The sequence below is a fragment of the Diplotaxodon limnothrissa genome, linkage group LG22, assembly GCF_057381915.1.
Source record: "Diplotaxodon limnothrissa isolate DT_005_m linkage group LG22, D_limnothrissa_male_GT1.1, whole genome shotgun sequence".
Taxonomy (NCBI): Eukaryota; Metazoa; Chordata; class Actinopteri; order Cichliformes; family Cichlidae; genus Diplotaxodon; species Diplotaxodon limnothrissa.
Window position 1 is genome coordinate 16,685,635 of NC_140616.1, and position 16,083 is coordinate 16,701,717.

The 16,083-nt window shown below is 38.2% G+C and overlaps 1 protein-coding gene across 1 annotated transcript; it reads right to left on the reverse strand.

The window, feature by feature from the left end:
- Positions 1-1,861: 1,861 nt before the first annotated feature.
- laptm4b (lysosomal protein transmembrane 4 beta) lies at positions 1,862-11,914 on the reverse strand. Its single transcript, XM_085346452.1, has 7 exons — positions 11,819-11,914; positions 10,404-10,521; positions 7,337-7,410; positions 7,120-7,242; positions 6,778-6,876; positions 5,053-5,148; positions 1,862-1,936 (listed from the first exon to the last, which is right to left on the reverse strand). The coding sequence occupies exons 1-7, from the start codon at positions 11,909-11,911 to the stop codon at positions 1,862-1,864; spliced, it is 678 nt and encodes a 225-aa protein (XP_085202578.1). The 5' UTR covers positions 11,912-11,914.
- Between the last annotated feature and the right edge of the window lie 4,169 nt (positions 11,915-16,083).

Sequence of the window (16,083 nt, forward strand, 5' to 3'; positions counted from 1 at the left end):
CCAACCAATTTAAATTAATTTTCCTGCCAAGAAGAGTGGTCAAATATCCAGCCAGAATTATGCCAGAGGCTTACTGTTGTCTAACAAAAGCGTCTAGTTGAGGTACCACTTGCTAAGAGACATTTAACCAAATACTAATGCTGCATGTATACATCCGAGGCTATGAGAAAATTCAAGATAAATTGTGCATCTAGTTCTTGTATTTTTAAAGTAACTAAAGATGTATGTTGTGCAATCATTCCACCCCAGATAAAGAAGAGTTCAAAGAAATCATTAAAAGCCCAAAAGTACCAGGCCATTCTAAGTAGATGCAAACTTCTGACCACATCTGTATTTCCAAGCCTAACAAGTTGGTGAATGCACTGTTGCATAGACTGAATAATAAAATGTAATCCATGTAAACTGATTAAATACATTATATACTGTCTACTGACTGTTTTCCTAAACGGTTCTTGACAAAGGACAAGCATTTGCACTGTTTAACTAGCGTCATATAATGTATACTGATTTTGTGTTATTATGCTGAACTACTGCTTTAGAGTCCCATCCAATGTTTTCATTTCAAGAAAGTCACCAACGCAGGAAACATCTCATCGCCGCATGGGAAAACTACATGTTACGACACATACATGACCTAGGAGTTACATGATAATGTCACACGCAGGCAAGCGCACATAAAAATGTAAACACACACATAGAATCTGCATGTGCAGCAGCATGTCACAGAATATTTATAGGAAATGCCCTCAGCCCAGCTAAGTTAGCTCAACTAAAAAGATCAGCTCACACACCATGATCCATGTACAAAAAACAAACAAAGACGCAGTCGATGCTGTTGCAGCCAAAACTCGACCACAACACGAGACAGATGGGAACATTTCCACATATTTATCATTATCATTACTCACACACGTTTCTGTGTATTGGGTTTTTGAATGTGTGTCAGGTTTGTGCTAAGGTCTTCACTGGATTATCACAAACCTTTTCAATTTTGAACATACGAAGGAGGCGGCGAGGAAGGCAAAATGGAATACTGGGATTTAAATCAACGGTGCGAACGGGTTTACGCGGCCAGTTGATGGGTTATGGGTTCACATACTGTGGATACAAAAGGAAGACGAGTAATTAGCGGTCGCAAAACCTTTCTTGAAACACTTTCCCAGCAGGACGAGCAACATCAGCACGCCGGAGATATTTTATAAGAACAGGAGATCCTTTTAGTATTCGTGTGATTTCTCTCAGTTTTTACTGTGATACAAAAACATCTTACAAAATTTACATTCAACTAAGGAAATTTTTCAATTTCTGAAAAAAGTGCTTTTGTATAACTAATAATGTAAGTTTCCTTCTCGCTATTTTTGTTGCTTTGTCTCTATTCAGGTAGTTTGTTTCTAGACAAAACACTGCAAAGGAGGTTCACAGTAATGTGGGTTAACAGTTGGTGGCCAAACCGTTGCACTTTTCACGTGAAGAAAAGTGCACATTAAGTCAGGTGATCAAGGCGTGCAGGAGTCACTTCCAAGGAACAGCAGCTACCCAGAGGATTGGCTGAATTAGCGTTGGCGGTGGGGTTGTAGTCTGAAAGCTGATGTGATGCTGTCCTTGGAAGAGGACAAAGGGGATGAGAAGAGGGGGCATATGTCACAACAACCGGGAGGGTGGTGGTGGAGGAGGGGAGTAGAGTTTATGGCAATACTGGCTCAGGTCGGCCTAATTTACTCTAAAGTTGGCAGGAATCCAAGCTGGACCAGCATCTAAGACATTGTTTTTCCAACACGATGCAGCCAGCATTGGAGTCCTACTGCTGTAAGGAGATGTGGTCGGAGGATTGGGGTACATAATCCAGCAGTGAGGGTATATCTCATGCCTCCATATACTGTGGGGGAGGCTCCTTTGGTGGGATGGCAACAGCTTCCTCGTATGGTGGCAGCAGAACCTGAAGTAAGAAAACAAAAGTAGCTGAGTTCCAAATAATCACTTAAAAACATGCTGGCACTCTTTGCTTTCACTTCCACTTGGCAAGTGCTTACACACAAGTTGGCAACATCCATACAAACTGTGAGCGACCACCTAAATGCTAGGTGACCCATGCAAAGAGTTTTCAGGGCAGTATAGACTTCTCTCTGAACAATAAATACAGAATGAAGCCTCACAAAACCACTCACCAGCCAGTGGGGAATACATATTTTTCCCTAGCAAGCAGTGGGCACCAGGGGATCACTGACCAGTGTCTAGAGCCTGTGTCAGTTGAGCTTTAGCAGCTGATTTCACTGCGACTGCCAGCAACATCTAGCAACCAGTTGACAAATACTCATTTTTTCCCTGGCAACTGGTGATTGTTAGGCGGTTGCTAATGGTCTCTAAGGCTGTGTGACCAGAGCCTGAAAGCGATGTGCTGGTACTGTCCAGAGCCTACATGTTGTACCCATTTACTGACAGCAGGGGGCCAAAAATGTGAACAACTGGTCCATGGGATGCTGTGTTTATGCTGTTGTTAATAGACAAAGAGCTTCATTGTAGTCAAATGAAGCTACAAACAATTAAAGCAGTTTACATTTAAAATGTACTGTAAATATTTCATATTGTACAGTTTGTAGAGGAAAGAGGAAAAACACACAAACACACACACAGGGCCCTGCTTTACAGGCCAGGCTGCACTCCTCTCTCTATCAGAGCTCCTTCTCTGTAAATGGTGTTATAAAACCAGTACTGCTGCTAATTCAGTGAAAGTGTGAGAAAAAAAAAAGAATACGCTCCGAGGGGATGGAACTGTGAAACAGCCAGGGATGGCCGGCAAACATATCACAGAGAGGGTTTGAAATAAAGCAGACAAGCAGACAATTATGTAACATGTCCAGGAGAAGGGGAAGGACAGAGGCATATAAAGAGAAGGGACAGAAAAAAATCCCAGAGAAAGAGAGAGAGAAACGACCCTTGTGCATTTTAATGGCATTTATATAAAAGCACTGCAGATAAACAGCTGGGTACTTGATGTTGGTGCTTGTAAAAAGCCATTTAGACACACCTCCAGCTCCATAACAGTAAAAATAGACGCAATGCTCCATTCAGCTGTGTGTGGACACAGGAAACACAGCGATAAATCCACATCATTATTAAGGCCAACGAAAGCTATTTTAACCTCTTTATGTGACACAAATATTTGTTGAACTTAAACCATTTGTTGTCACATAGCTCTCTTATTGAAATTCACAATGCTTATGCGGCAGCCTTCAGGTTTTTCAGCTTTCAAGTCTTTCTTTTAAAGAAAAATAAATATTCTGAATAAATATTTGAATTTTTTGGATTTTTTTTACATTTATTCAACTATATACACAATGATAAATTAATACATTTATATATACACAGAGAGATGTTTTGGTTTACATTAGCCAACTAGAGTGTTTCTTTTTAGATTTGTTTCTTGTATTTAATTAGATGTTTAGGTATATTCATACATTCACTGTGATTTTCACAGGATTTTCACTGATTTTATAAATAATAAATGAAGGAATCTCTGTACGTGTCTCTCTGTGTTGACCTTGACCTACTTCACATTTGCATGTGCGTTTCTGGGGACATAAAGAAGTCTAATATCAAGGCAGTGACTCTACATTTACCTGCTAAATTATTTTCTTTTTTCTTCGAATATATCTAAGAGTCAGTATAATTCTAGATTAAGTATTTGCTTGTTTTCTTAATCTTCTAATTTAATTACACTGAAATAAACACACTTGACAGTGGAGAGAGTGACTGGCACGTATCTGATAGTTGCTAAAAGGCCATATGATACACAATATGACTTCAGCCCCTGCTGGATTAGCTGCCGGGTGTGCAGTCTGTTTCACAAGGTGAAAAACGTCAGCAGCGTGCAGCAGGGCCATGGCGGCACAAGGACAAAGTGACAGATGAAGTGCTGCGTACTGAGACGACAGCGGCTGTGAGACAGATTAATGTCTTGTGTATCATCCTGGAGGATTACAAACGGACAAATGGAAACCGTGACTATGGTAAAGCCTTTCAAAAACCTTGTGAGTGATCGCTGAGGGGGAGCATGTGGAGTGGACTATACCTAACTCTAAAAAGCTAGCCAATCACACCTCAGGACAACCTACAGGGTCTACGATACAGTGTCCCATCACTGACTATATACAGCATAAACTAACATTAAAGAATTTAAGTACAATTACTAGCCACTGTATAACCTGCAATGCAACTTAAGTACATAATGTGACACATGTAGACAATTTATACATTTTAACCAGAAGGCTCTTAATCACTTTCATTTCTCAATATAATAGCGCCTCACTGGTTAAACCTTACTATATAGTAATTATGTATTTATATAAAAAGTTGGACTCTACAAGATTTTATGCTCAACACATACCAGCTTCATCTTTGAAAAAGGCAAATTTATCCAACAAAAATGACTACTGCCGTATTTAAAGAAACATTTTTAACGTTCACTTTGGTGCTACTGTAAGTTGGCTTCATGTACAGCCAGCAAAAACATTTTAAGAGACAATAAGTTCACTTATGAATGGATCACTTTGCTTTCTGCATTCTTTTTAATAGATAATTTAACTGAAATAACACAGACACTGAAGAAAACATCTAAATCTGAGGTTAAACAGTTACACTTTAAAATCTATGACCAGTAACCAATCTATAAACATTATTTTGTCCATATTATTATTTTGTTTATGTATTTAAATCAAAGCGACTTAGAGTTCTTTGATTTTTTTCATTCTGAATTTATGAAAAACTTCTAAAATGCTCTTCTGTGAAGAGTTTGTATTTTTATTGCAGCTAAATAATCCCTGATTATTGTCGAGACTAGAATTTGATATATTTTAGTGAAGTTAATGTGTCATACAACGAGATGAAAGTGACTTTTCTAAGTGTACATTTTTGCTAATATAATGAACAGAGAGCTTTCAAACCAAAGTGTAAAAATCAATGCTGTGCAAATGCAATAAAATGAAGTTCTGACAGCAGAAGGACTGTTAGTGTGTCCTTGAGGTGAGACGCTGGTGGGTGGCTAAGCGGACTCACCGTGGTGTCGTTTGTGGTGACATAAACCAGGACCTCCGTGGTGCCCCTGCCGCTCACATATCTGTAGCAGTTCCACACACAGCCGATCAGGTAGGCCTGTCACAGGAGGTGAGAGCAAACACACAATGACCTTTAGAAACACTCTTCATCATTACAGATGCTGCTTGCTGTGATCTCATCCATTTATCAACATTAGGCATGACGATGGCAGAGATGCATCATATTGCTGTTACAGACTGGTGACACATGGTGATTCAATTCAGCTGTTAAAAATTAAGACAGTTTTATGTTTGGACATTTTCCTGGATGTGCCTCTAACATTTGACCAAAAGCTTCTCTGAGCCTTTGCCTGCACTGAGGTTTGTTCAGCTTGGCAAAGGAAAAGGAGTTCCATTGTGTATGTGTGTGTGTGTGTGTGTGTGTGTGTGTGTGTGTGTATGTGAGCAGCCTGCTGAGTCCTCTGCCAGCAGTAAGAGCAACTAACAAGAAAGCCAAGCAGAGCATAGCCAATTACTTTAGCATCTTCTGAGCTGACCTCCTCAAAGAAAGCAGCAATCTACATATATTTAAAATGCTGACAGCACAGCTAGCTCTACTCCTCGAGGATGTTTATTGGGTTTTTGTTTATCATTTTTTCTCTGCTCACTATTCAATATTTTTTTGTTTGTTTATGAGGAAAATAATGAGTAGTTGCACAGTGGCCTGGCAAAATCTGCAGTTAACTATCTTGTCCTTTTACTTTGTATGCCTCTTCTCTCTCTCTCTCTTTAGTCACAGAAACATTCATCCATTCACATTTCCTCTGCTGCTTCATCTTCAGCTCCTTTCTCCCTCCAGCTTTTCCTCTTCCTGCCTGTGACATTTATGCCAAATGCAGTCAAGTGGAGGATGTTGGCTTTAGCAGGGACTTTAGCAAGTGTTTGCTATGTTCTGACAGCTGAATGTGTCCTTGAGGACTCACATCTGGCGTCTTTCCAGCAGACTCACATATGATCTACATAGAAGGCAGCAGCTCATACATACTGCACATTCAACCCATTAATATAAATGAGCTTCAATCCATTTTTCTTGGCAAACGGCACAGATCTATAAGCTCTTTTTAAAGCAGACTTTTTCAGGGAATAAGCAGCCAGGCTATCCCACACACTGAAAGCTCAAGATTCTAAGACATGACATTTATAACTCTTTTGCCTGCGAGTCCACTAGTGTGTCTTCCAGTGGCTGCTTCCTGTCATAAAATTCCAGCTCCGGCTTTGGATATCTGCCGAGAACACTTCTAATCTCAGCTTAGAAGGGAAACAACTTGATTTGATTGTACAGATGACTGCAACTTCATGCCCCATCTCGTCCAAGAGCCCCAGAGCATCGCTCCGCCTGGAAAATCATCCAAGCATTAAAGGAGAATTTGTTTGATGGGAGTTGGTTTCCTGCTGTCCCTGACCCGCTGCTCTCTGACTGTGTGATGAGCTCAAGAGGAGCATTTACAATAGCACATTCATTAAACATGCCATATGGTTGATTCAGCTATGAGATGAGCACAGTGTGAGACTTAATTGCCTTAATTACACTACAATGTGAGGAACAAATGATAAAAAAAAAAAAAAAAAAGGATGTTTCCAGAGTGAACAAATACTCAGTGAGTGTTCTGGAGTATTTGTTTTCTGTGTATTTGTACAGTTTTATACGAGATACAAAAGCAAGCTATGCTAGAATATTTATCCTTACCTTGAAGGACAGGATGCAGCCGATGAAGAGGAGGACTGCAAAGACTAGGCACATGTTGTTGGTGGACATGATATCCTCTTTGTATGGAAATGTCCCCGGCTAGAAGGGAAAGTGGGACAGGAGAAGATGAAATAAGTCAAATGTAAAAAGCAAAGAGAAATGTTGGACCTAAAACACACAACTGGCCCTTCAAAACATAAATAAAGAAATATAAAATAAAATAAAAAATCTCAGTTACTCAGTATATTAGCACCTAAGCTAATAACTAAGCATCTTAAATTCCCATTAAGATGAAGACAGCTGTTGAGGTGGATATTTTAGTTGGAATGAAACAGTCCTCACCAGCTGCTGGAGATAGTCCTGCACCGTGTTGGGGTAAACCACCACACTAATGGCTACCAGTGTATTAAGGGCAAAGTCAAATATTTGGTAGCAGAAGAATGGAATGATCCAAGCAGCGTGTTGCTATAGAGGAGAGATTCAGATCAGATAAAAACACTCGGTTAGTTTTCCCAAGTTCAGATTTGTGCTTGAATGTCATTTGCTTTTGTTCGCTCACCTTGTAAGCACCGTATGTCGCCATGCCACATATAAGAATCATGAGTAGGGATATTGCAGTGGCTATGCAGATATCTGAGGAAAGATAAACATACAAAGCAATGGCATGAGAACATGTCACCTTTAATGCTTTCTCTGAAAGACATTGACATTGTACTCATTGGTGATCAGATCAGTGACTGATCTACTTTACAATTAAGCTCTGATGGTATAATGGTTAGAAAATATATGAAAATTTTCTGTTTGAACTATACACACTGTGTTGAAAGGGGCAGATTAGCTTTGTTTGATTTTTGTAGGACTAGATTAGACCAGCTAATCAGAGTTCGTTTTTATCTGTAGGAGTTTTTGATGACTTGTTTTGCTCCCACAATAAATCCTGCAATTAATAGGCAACGTTAATTACCCTGTGGCCTCATTAAAGTAAACTATCCACACTGCAATCCTTTAAAATTGACCATAGAAAACAGTGACAGGTAAAAAAGTCATATTTATACATTTATAAATTATAAATGAATATCTGGCATCACACCAAAATGTAGCTGGGAGACTTTAAAAAAAAATTAAAAACATCGCTGCATTTAATATTAATTTGGGTTGCTAGGAATAAATTCAATTGTGAGTAATATTACAGGTTAAAAAGAAATATTTATGTGTTAACACTCTTATAGACTCCTACACCTTTTCCAGGTTGTTTCCGTGAAATCCATTTGGGGTGAAGGCTTTTCTGCTGAGGTGTGCTGGAATTTTTTAGATTAACATATATTCATGTCATGAAATGTTGTCACGGTAAATGTTTTACAAAAGAAAATATTTCTGATATCCAATAATACAGATCAATGTTAATTATCAGTCTTCCGGTGCACTATCAACGTAGCCAGACTCCTGTTCACTTTTCCTGCTACCTGAAGCCAACTCAACAAACAAGAGAACAAGTACACCTTTCAATACCAAGCATGACTCCAAACACCACAGATCACATGCTAGTATCTACATCACACAACACGATCAACATGTGGGTATCATTATGCAAGAGTTGTCCTTCTCACGTTCACATTACAGCTGTGAGAATCCCGATGCAACACTAGTCGCTATCAGTGTAGCTCTCAACAAACATCGCTAACATGTGGCCGAACCAGGATATCTGTGTGTATGTGATGGTGTGTAAGAAGGATCCCAGATCACTACTGGGAGACGCTATACTGACTAATAAGTGCTTGTACTGACAGTGAACTATATTAGTTATTATTCCATAACTTCACAAGCTTCACCCTGGTAACACCCAGGAACAGAAGACATGCTTTTAAGCAACACAGACACAGAGGTTCTTACATACTGCATATAAACAATAAACAATACACGCATACATAAACAGACTACCACTCTAACCAGTGCCACATAAGCTTTGTGAGAGGAGACTCTGTCAAGATGACCGTTTTAATCCGAAAGAGAATTAGAGCAGTCATTTTTAATCAGAGTAGCCGCTGACAGTATCTGTGGTGCTCCAGAGGCGACTGTGATGATGATAGCTGCTGGAGGGGAAGCACTGAAAATACACATGCACGCTGATTTGTTCTCTACGGTGCCCAGCTTACTCAGCTATGTCTGTGCTGAGAGCAGCGTTCTCAGAAACGAAGTGGTTGGCAGAAAGGACAGATGATGCTACAGCTGCAGAAACACGTGGAGTTGCATGGACATGACAGTTGATTTTTAACGAACACCAGCATACATTCATATACTACTGTTAATGAGCTACGAAACTGATGCTGCTGATACATCTTCAGCATCGACTGATCATAATCATTCTTGGCTTCAACTTTGCAGAAATAAATGTTTAATTATATGCGTAAAACTACCGAAAAATGACTTGCTTCTAGCGCTGCCATCTAGCTTCTCAGGTAACATTTTCAGTTGAATCTCTCATGGAAGGAGAGGAATTGAGTAAAGTAAACACCACACGGGTTTTCCTTTCTATTCCTTTATAGTATAACTTAGTTAGCCACTAACCAACCATCTTTTACTTGGTCAGAAATCACAGGAAATTCCTACAGACACAAAATATGAAATTCTGGGTCAATGTCAATACTGATATAGTCTATCCTTGTTGTTTTTAAGCACAAATATACAGCACTTTTTATACGTCTTTGTAAAAAATTATCCTTCTCAGCTGCATATTTCTTTGAACCTGAGTATGCTATTTTTAATAAATGTATAGCATTCATTTTTTCTTATGTTGTAAATTTGCTCTGTACAGTCTTCTTCTTTTTTAATGCTATATTCTTCACTTTTGTATGGCTCTGCATGCTCCATCTGTCTGTTACTTTGCTGCTGGAATATGTGAATTTCCCCATTGAGGGACAAAAAAGGATATTTCTATTCTATCTTGTTCTTATTTTTCAACAGGAGCAAATACAGACAATTTCAAAGTCTTTCAGCTCTTCATCACACTGTTTTCCAAAATTTAGTCAACGCAAAATTTACACAACAAATAAACATCTGTGCCTGCTTTTTTTATTTGCTGATACATCACATTAGTTTGGCTATTTCCAGTCTGTTAAATAATGAGAGACAGACACATTAGCTTTTCTACACATAAACCAATACATGCATAATCACTCTCTACAGGCTCATTCTGAATGAGAAAAAGTAAAAATCCACACAAGCGTTTTTGGTTCTACCCTTTCTGGATATGGCTGACAGCAAGAAATCCAATCAGTGAAATCCAATCTCTGAAGCACAAGAACAGGCCCTAACATTCACTTCTAATATTCAGTGGTACATCTAGAACAACCAGAAATGTTTGATTTAAAGTTGCAACCAACTTTTTTTTTTTTAAATCTCCTATATATCCACTAATAAATTAATCAATCAGTTCCCTTGTGGATAAAATATCAGAAAATTGTCTTGTTTTATATAATCAACAGCCCCAAACACAAAGCCAATCACTTCACAACAGTAAATCCTTAAACTGGAAGAGCTAAAACAAGGCATGGGTTGACTTTCTACAGTCTGAATGCTTCGTTGAGGACATTTATCTTTTAATAACGGGAGGATTAGCTGCAACTTACTCGCATCGTCCATGACGTCGATGTCAGTTCCCAGCTCGGAGCTGGTAAGGTGGTAGCGGTACTGAACTGGGTCATTAAGAGCTGACAGCAGGATAAGTAAGACCACCGCATTGATGAGCTGTGAGGACAGGAGAATCGATATTACAGTTGAACAAAAACGTGCAGTTAGTAATATAACTCAGATAATGTGACAGCTGATTAGTAATGATAAGTTAAGATGCACTGAGCGAGTCAGGCAACTATAAAATAACTCTTGTTTTCCTCTTACACCTTCTTGTATTATTTATTAATGCAACTTGCACTACTCTCTTGCACAATATCAGTTTTTAAAAAATCTTTTCTTTAATTTAACCTCATTTTTTATTTTGTAATCACCTTTGTATATATAAAAATATTTGCACTACCTCTACCTCACACTATAAAGTCCTCCCTACGGATCTATGGGACTTATTTATTGTTTATTTATTGTAGACTGTACTATTGATTATTCTTTATCCTGCTCCTGTAACACAATAATTTCCCTTTTTGGATCAATTAAATATCTATTTATCTGTCCTGAATGAGGTATCATTTAGAGGTAGGACAAGGTGCAGATATATTTAGGAGACAGGTGTTCAAAAAGATTGGTGACCAGTTTGACAATTGCCAGACAATAGAAAACAAGGCAATATATCTAAACTGCTTTCTCCCCTCTTTCCTCATAATCATCACTGATTGTTAGAGCTCTAATGTTATGGATAATTTAAGGAAAGTGGTATTGATGTACTGCTGAGCAGCTTCAATACAACATACTGGAATTCAATACAACAGAAAACCATAGGACTGGGAGAACAAGCTCATCGGTCTTATGTCACCACTTTCACCTCATGTGAACACATCTCATGGAGGTTTTTGTTGCTTTTTATGGCCTTGTTGATCGGTAGTAGCTCAAAATAAGGGAGGCTTATGAAGATCGGGGATTTCACCAGTCTTACCGAACTATGTTTATGACTTTAAGTTATCCTTTCGGGTGGGAAATATCGGAGACAAACTATATTTAACTGGGTAAACATGTGTAGAGATGGAAAAGGAGGCATCAACAGCCTAAAACTGTAATCTTAGGATTATTTTAGGAGGAAACACAAAAATAAAAAAGAAACGAATTTGTTAGACACTTTGTTTATATGCTTATATAGCCAAAAAACAACAAAAAACCCCCCAACAGATGCTAAAGGTTATTTTGCTAACATTTTTTAATTATTTCATACGCTGGCACCCTGTTTTTAACATAAGTGAAAAACATGGAAAACAGATGGAGTTAGCTGTCTAATTAACATGACTCGATATTTATTAAATATTTTTAGAATTTGTCCCACATATTCAGCCATATTCATTCACGTCTGGGACCTGACGTGAGATGAAAAAAAAGGACTTACCATATACCATATTCCCAAAATAATGGTGCCTGTTCGTACATGGCAGCAGAGGCAGCAGCTCGTCGAGTACCACCGGTCCCACGGCGAAATCATCTTTTTGTCCACACACTGAATTTCAGGTTATTTCATGAATGCCGTCGAAAACAACTGACTAGTCAAGGCTACGATAACCGAAAAAAGGTGGGAAAGATAACGTCTTCGTTGCTAGGACCGCCGCCACATCCAGCGTCTGTTTGAGGAGATGTTTCAGCAAGTGGGAAACACAGAAACAGAGAGCCGTTAATCTGGCTCACCCGGAGTCACGTGACCACGGGAGGATTTTTTTTTTTTGGCCGGGATGCAAACGCTTCATAATCACGAAATGTTTCAGCAGCTCTTTGTTTGTCCAGTTTTATCTTCCACGACACATATAGCTTAATTTTATTTCCTTTGTTAAAACAACCAAAACGTTAAGTAATAGAAAAAAAGTAGAAAAAGCTCAGCATTAAAAATAAGAACAAAACAATTCAACAGTTCAACGACCTTAAAAGTCAATATTTAGAACAGCCACCTATATTCTTCAACACAGCCATGAACTCTCTTAGGTAAACCTTCTTTTCATGTCTTTAAGTAGTCTTTAGTAATAGTTCTCCAGGCTTCCTGAAGGCCTTTTAACCCTCTGATGCATAGTGGTCACTGGAGTGGACAGCTACTAAAACGTACATATCTCTTTAATGCATTGGTTTCTATGGTGGAACTGCATATTAGCCTCTAGAGTGCTCTCTGCTGCCATGCTCCATTGAGGTCAATTCAGTGTTCAGTTAGTGCAACTGCAAGTAAATTTCCTCTGAATCAAAGATGGCAGGCAAACTGTCACCCCTGCCGACCACTGCTGGCATATCCTGTCAATCCTTCTATGCTAAAAGAGCCCAACAGGTAAAAAAAATATGATGATATGCAGTAACATCTAGGGAAGGATATTATCTGTTTGGAATAAGAAATTGTTATGTCTAATATGTAGAAAACTACGATTAACCATGTGTCCACTGTAGTGGACATCATGCATTACCCACTATATTTTTTTAACATAAGTCATAAATTGTCTCACTGTTTTTTGGGACTGTTTTGGTTATAAGTAAGCATATAATTGTTACATTTATAAGCTACTCATTTAAAATGTATATTTCTGTGCAGATCAGCTGTAGTTTGAGTTACTATAATAATTATTTTATCATATTTTGTAGACTTCAAATGCAGCAAAGAATAAGGCAGTGTACAGAATAGTCCAGGAAATTCCATCCAGCTCCAGTGATGATGATTTCATTGATAAGTCCAGTGATGATGAGAGTGGCTGCCAGAGCAGAACAGAGACATAGGAACTACGGACAGCCTAGGTGTGATGAACACAGAAGTGTTTGGAGATGCAGAGACTAAGATGTCAGTTTGTGTTTTCTTCCAGCATGCTACTAAGGGCTTGGTAATACTGTCCTGCATCGTTATAGAACTGTGTAGACTCAAAAATGTTGCTCTTGTTGGAGATAGTTTGCCATATTCAGGTGTAGGATTCACAGCTAGGACTGTTGATTGGTTTTGTTATTTACGTCTAAACATTGGGGCCTTATGAGTTGAAAGTTCCAAAAAAATTGCTGAGATGTTTTTCAAAGGATACAAGCAAACAAGTGTTTGTATATTTACAATAGAACACAAGGTAATTAATTTTTATAGTAAATTCACAGTATTTCATGCTAAGTGCTCAGGCGCATGTAGTCCACTGGAGTGGACAAGTTTATAACTTTATAAAAAAACATATTTTTGGGGAAAAAAGAGTTGAACATTTTTTTTCATGTCCTGAGAAGAATAAAAGCACTTAAGAAAAAAATCTTGACCAAGGCTTTCATAATTCATGCATCAGAGGGTTAAAGCTCTTCTACCTTTTCTTACCTTTTGTTACCTTTTTTTGTCCCACACTGCTTCAATAATGTTGAGCTTTGGGAAGGCCAATCCATGACTGATTTAAATCAGATATTTCAAATATGGATTCACCACAGGATCTGTGATTGCAGATTTTTTTTTTTTTTTGGCATACCTCAGCCATTTGTCCCCGTTTCCCTTCACTATTAAATGTCAAACTGAGTTGTTTTTTTATTGATGATAAATGATGTTTTTTACGACAGACTGCTAGTATTACAGTAATACTGCTAGTAAAAGAGTACAATCAACAGATACAATTCAAATTTATTTCTTTGGTAAGATGTTATGTGTAGACAGCTCAGGTTCATCCCTTGAGTTATGTGCCTTTTTGTGTTTAAATGATTCATAGGTCAGTGTTAAGTAAATTAACAAACAAAGAACATTCCTCTGAACATGGTCAGGTACAAGGAATGGACTTAAAGAGAAAATGCACCCAATGTCCAAATAAAAACTTTGAAAAACCATCAGAAAGCCTATTGCTCACGACCATTTAAAAAAAAAAGTTAAAAAAAAAAAAGTGTGGCTATGCCAAAAACATTACTGATTCATCACTGATTTGTTTTTTTTTTTGTTGTTTTTTTAAATATTTTTTCATTATTTCAGGTTTCAATATATAAATTTCTAACTAAATCTGTTTAATCAAAAAAGCATTGTGTTCAGAAAAAGGAACAACAGGTCAAGAGAGACCGTCACGGCCCTCTTTTTTGACACCATATGCTTAACACTGAAAACAAAAGAGATAATTTCATTGCACCATTTTTTTCTTGCTTAAACAAAAGCCTCAAAAACCTATAGATTGATGTGCTTTTTGTAATGTTAAGAGCATGAAACTCCAGTTAATCTTGTGCCATTTTGTCTCTGTCTGTGCAAACATCACAGACCAAGCCTGACAGATGGGCCAGTGACCACAGCTCTGCTAAGCTCCAGTGGGTGGACAGCATCATCGGCACATTAGGGGATTTTCCTCTTCTGCTGCCATGACTTAACACCGATCAGACATGCTGGAATAAGACAAAATCTCAAAGTCATGGTCCCATTTTCCAGGCTGAATAGATTTTCCATATTAATTGTGAGTGTGTCGGAAGTTTTATTATACAAAGGAACGGTCCAACTGTCTATTCTTTTTTAGAATAGATGAGCAAGTTGCTATGTTCTTGTTTCAGTTTGTAGCTGAATCAGACCTCTGCATTTCAGACACAGGGATAGATTTTTTTTAAAGCAGCATTAGCAAATGCTTTTCATAGCAAGGCTTTTAGCAACCACAGTACCATCCATTACAGAGTGACCTTCTCTATTAATACATCTGCCTCTCATACACACACACAAAAAAGAAGAAAAAACCCCACAACAATCCCCCCAAAAAAGGGAAGAATGGGGAAAAACCATGATGGTCCACTGAAGTGAATGCGAATGGACAGTGAGCCAGAGATTGTGAGAGATTAAAAGCCGGCAAATCCTAAATGAACTGAGAGATAAAGGATGGAGAGAGATGAAGCGAAGGAGGTCAGGCTCTGTGAGCGTGCCACGCGACTGCCTAACCACATTGACGGATGCAGTGTTTTGGCCGCAAGAGGGTCACTGTAGCCAGGGTCTGACAGAGTCCTGACTAGTGACACAGATTTGTACTGTAGCAAGCAGTGAGTCCTCACTTTAATCATGCCAGAATTGGGATTACTTTGACGGCAAACAAACTACATTAGAAAGAAAATACGAACAACAGGGAACTGTTAACAACTGTTAACAACAGTAAACAGAGTAATGGTACCATTGAACATTACTTATTGATTTAGCCATTCCATACTTGATGGTTAACATGGCACTATTAGTAATACTATTTCTATGTTTCAGTGTCACTGACTACCATCTGTATAGGCTACATATAGCAGTATATAAACTATTAACTGCTAATATGAAATATGACATTTCTCAAAGTCTGCACTTGGATAAAAGTTTAGCTCTCTGGCAGAGTGAGTGCTTTTTAAAGGCAGTTTTTATAAAAGAAAGCTTGCGGTGTTCCACAAGGCAGTAGTTAAGGGCTACTTTTATTTTCAATTTTTTGAAAAGTATTTTGAAGATAATGTCAAAAAAGTATGCATGTTGATGATGCAACATATGCATCACCTAAATTAGTAGTAAGGAAAATTTATGTGTTGGACTTGCAAGGCATTACTAAAAGGCTGCAAATTAATAATACTATATAGTTCATATATATATATCAGATCTGGAGCATGCTACTGGCTGATCATCTGGTCAAGTGCTTTTTAAAAAACATCTTAAAACCCCCTCCAAAATAAAACCCTGAAATTGCATTGAAC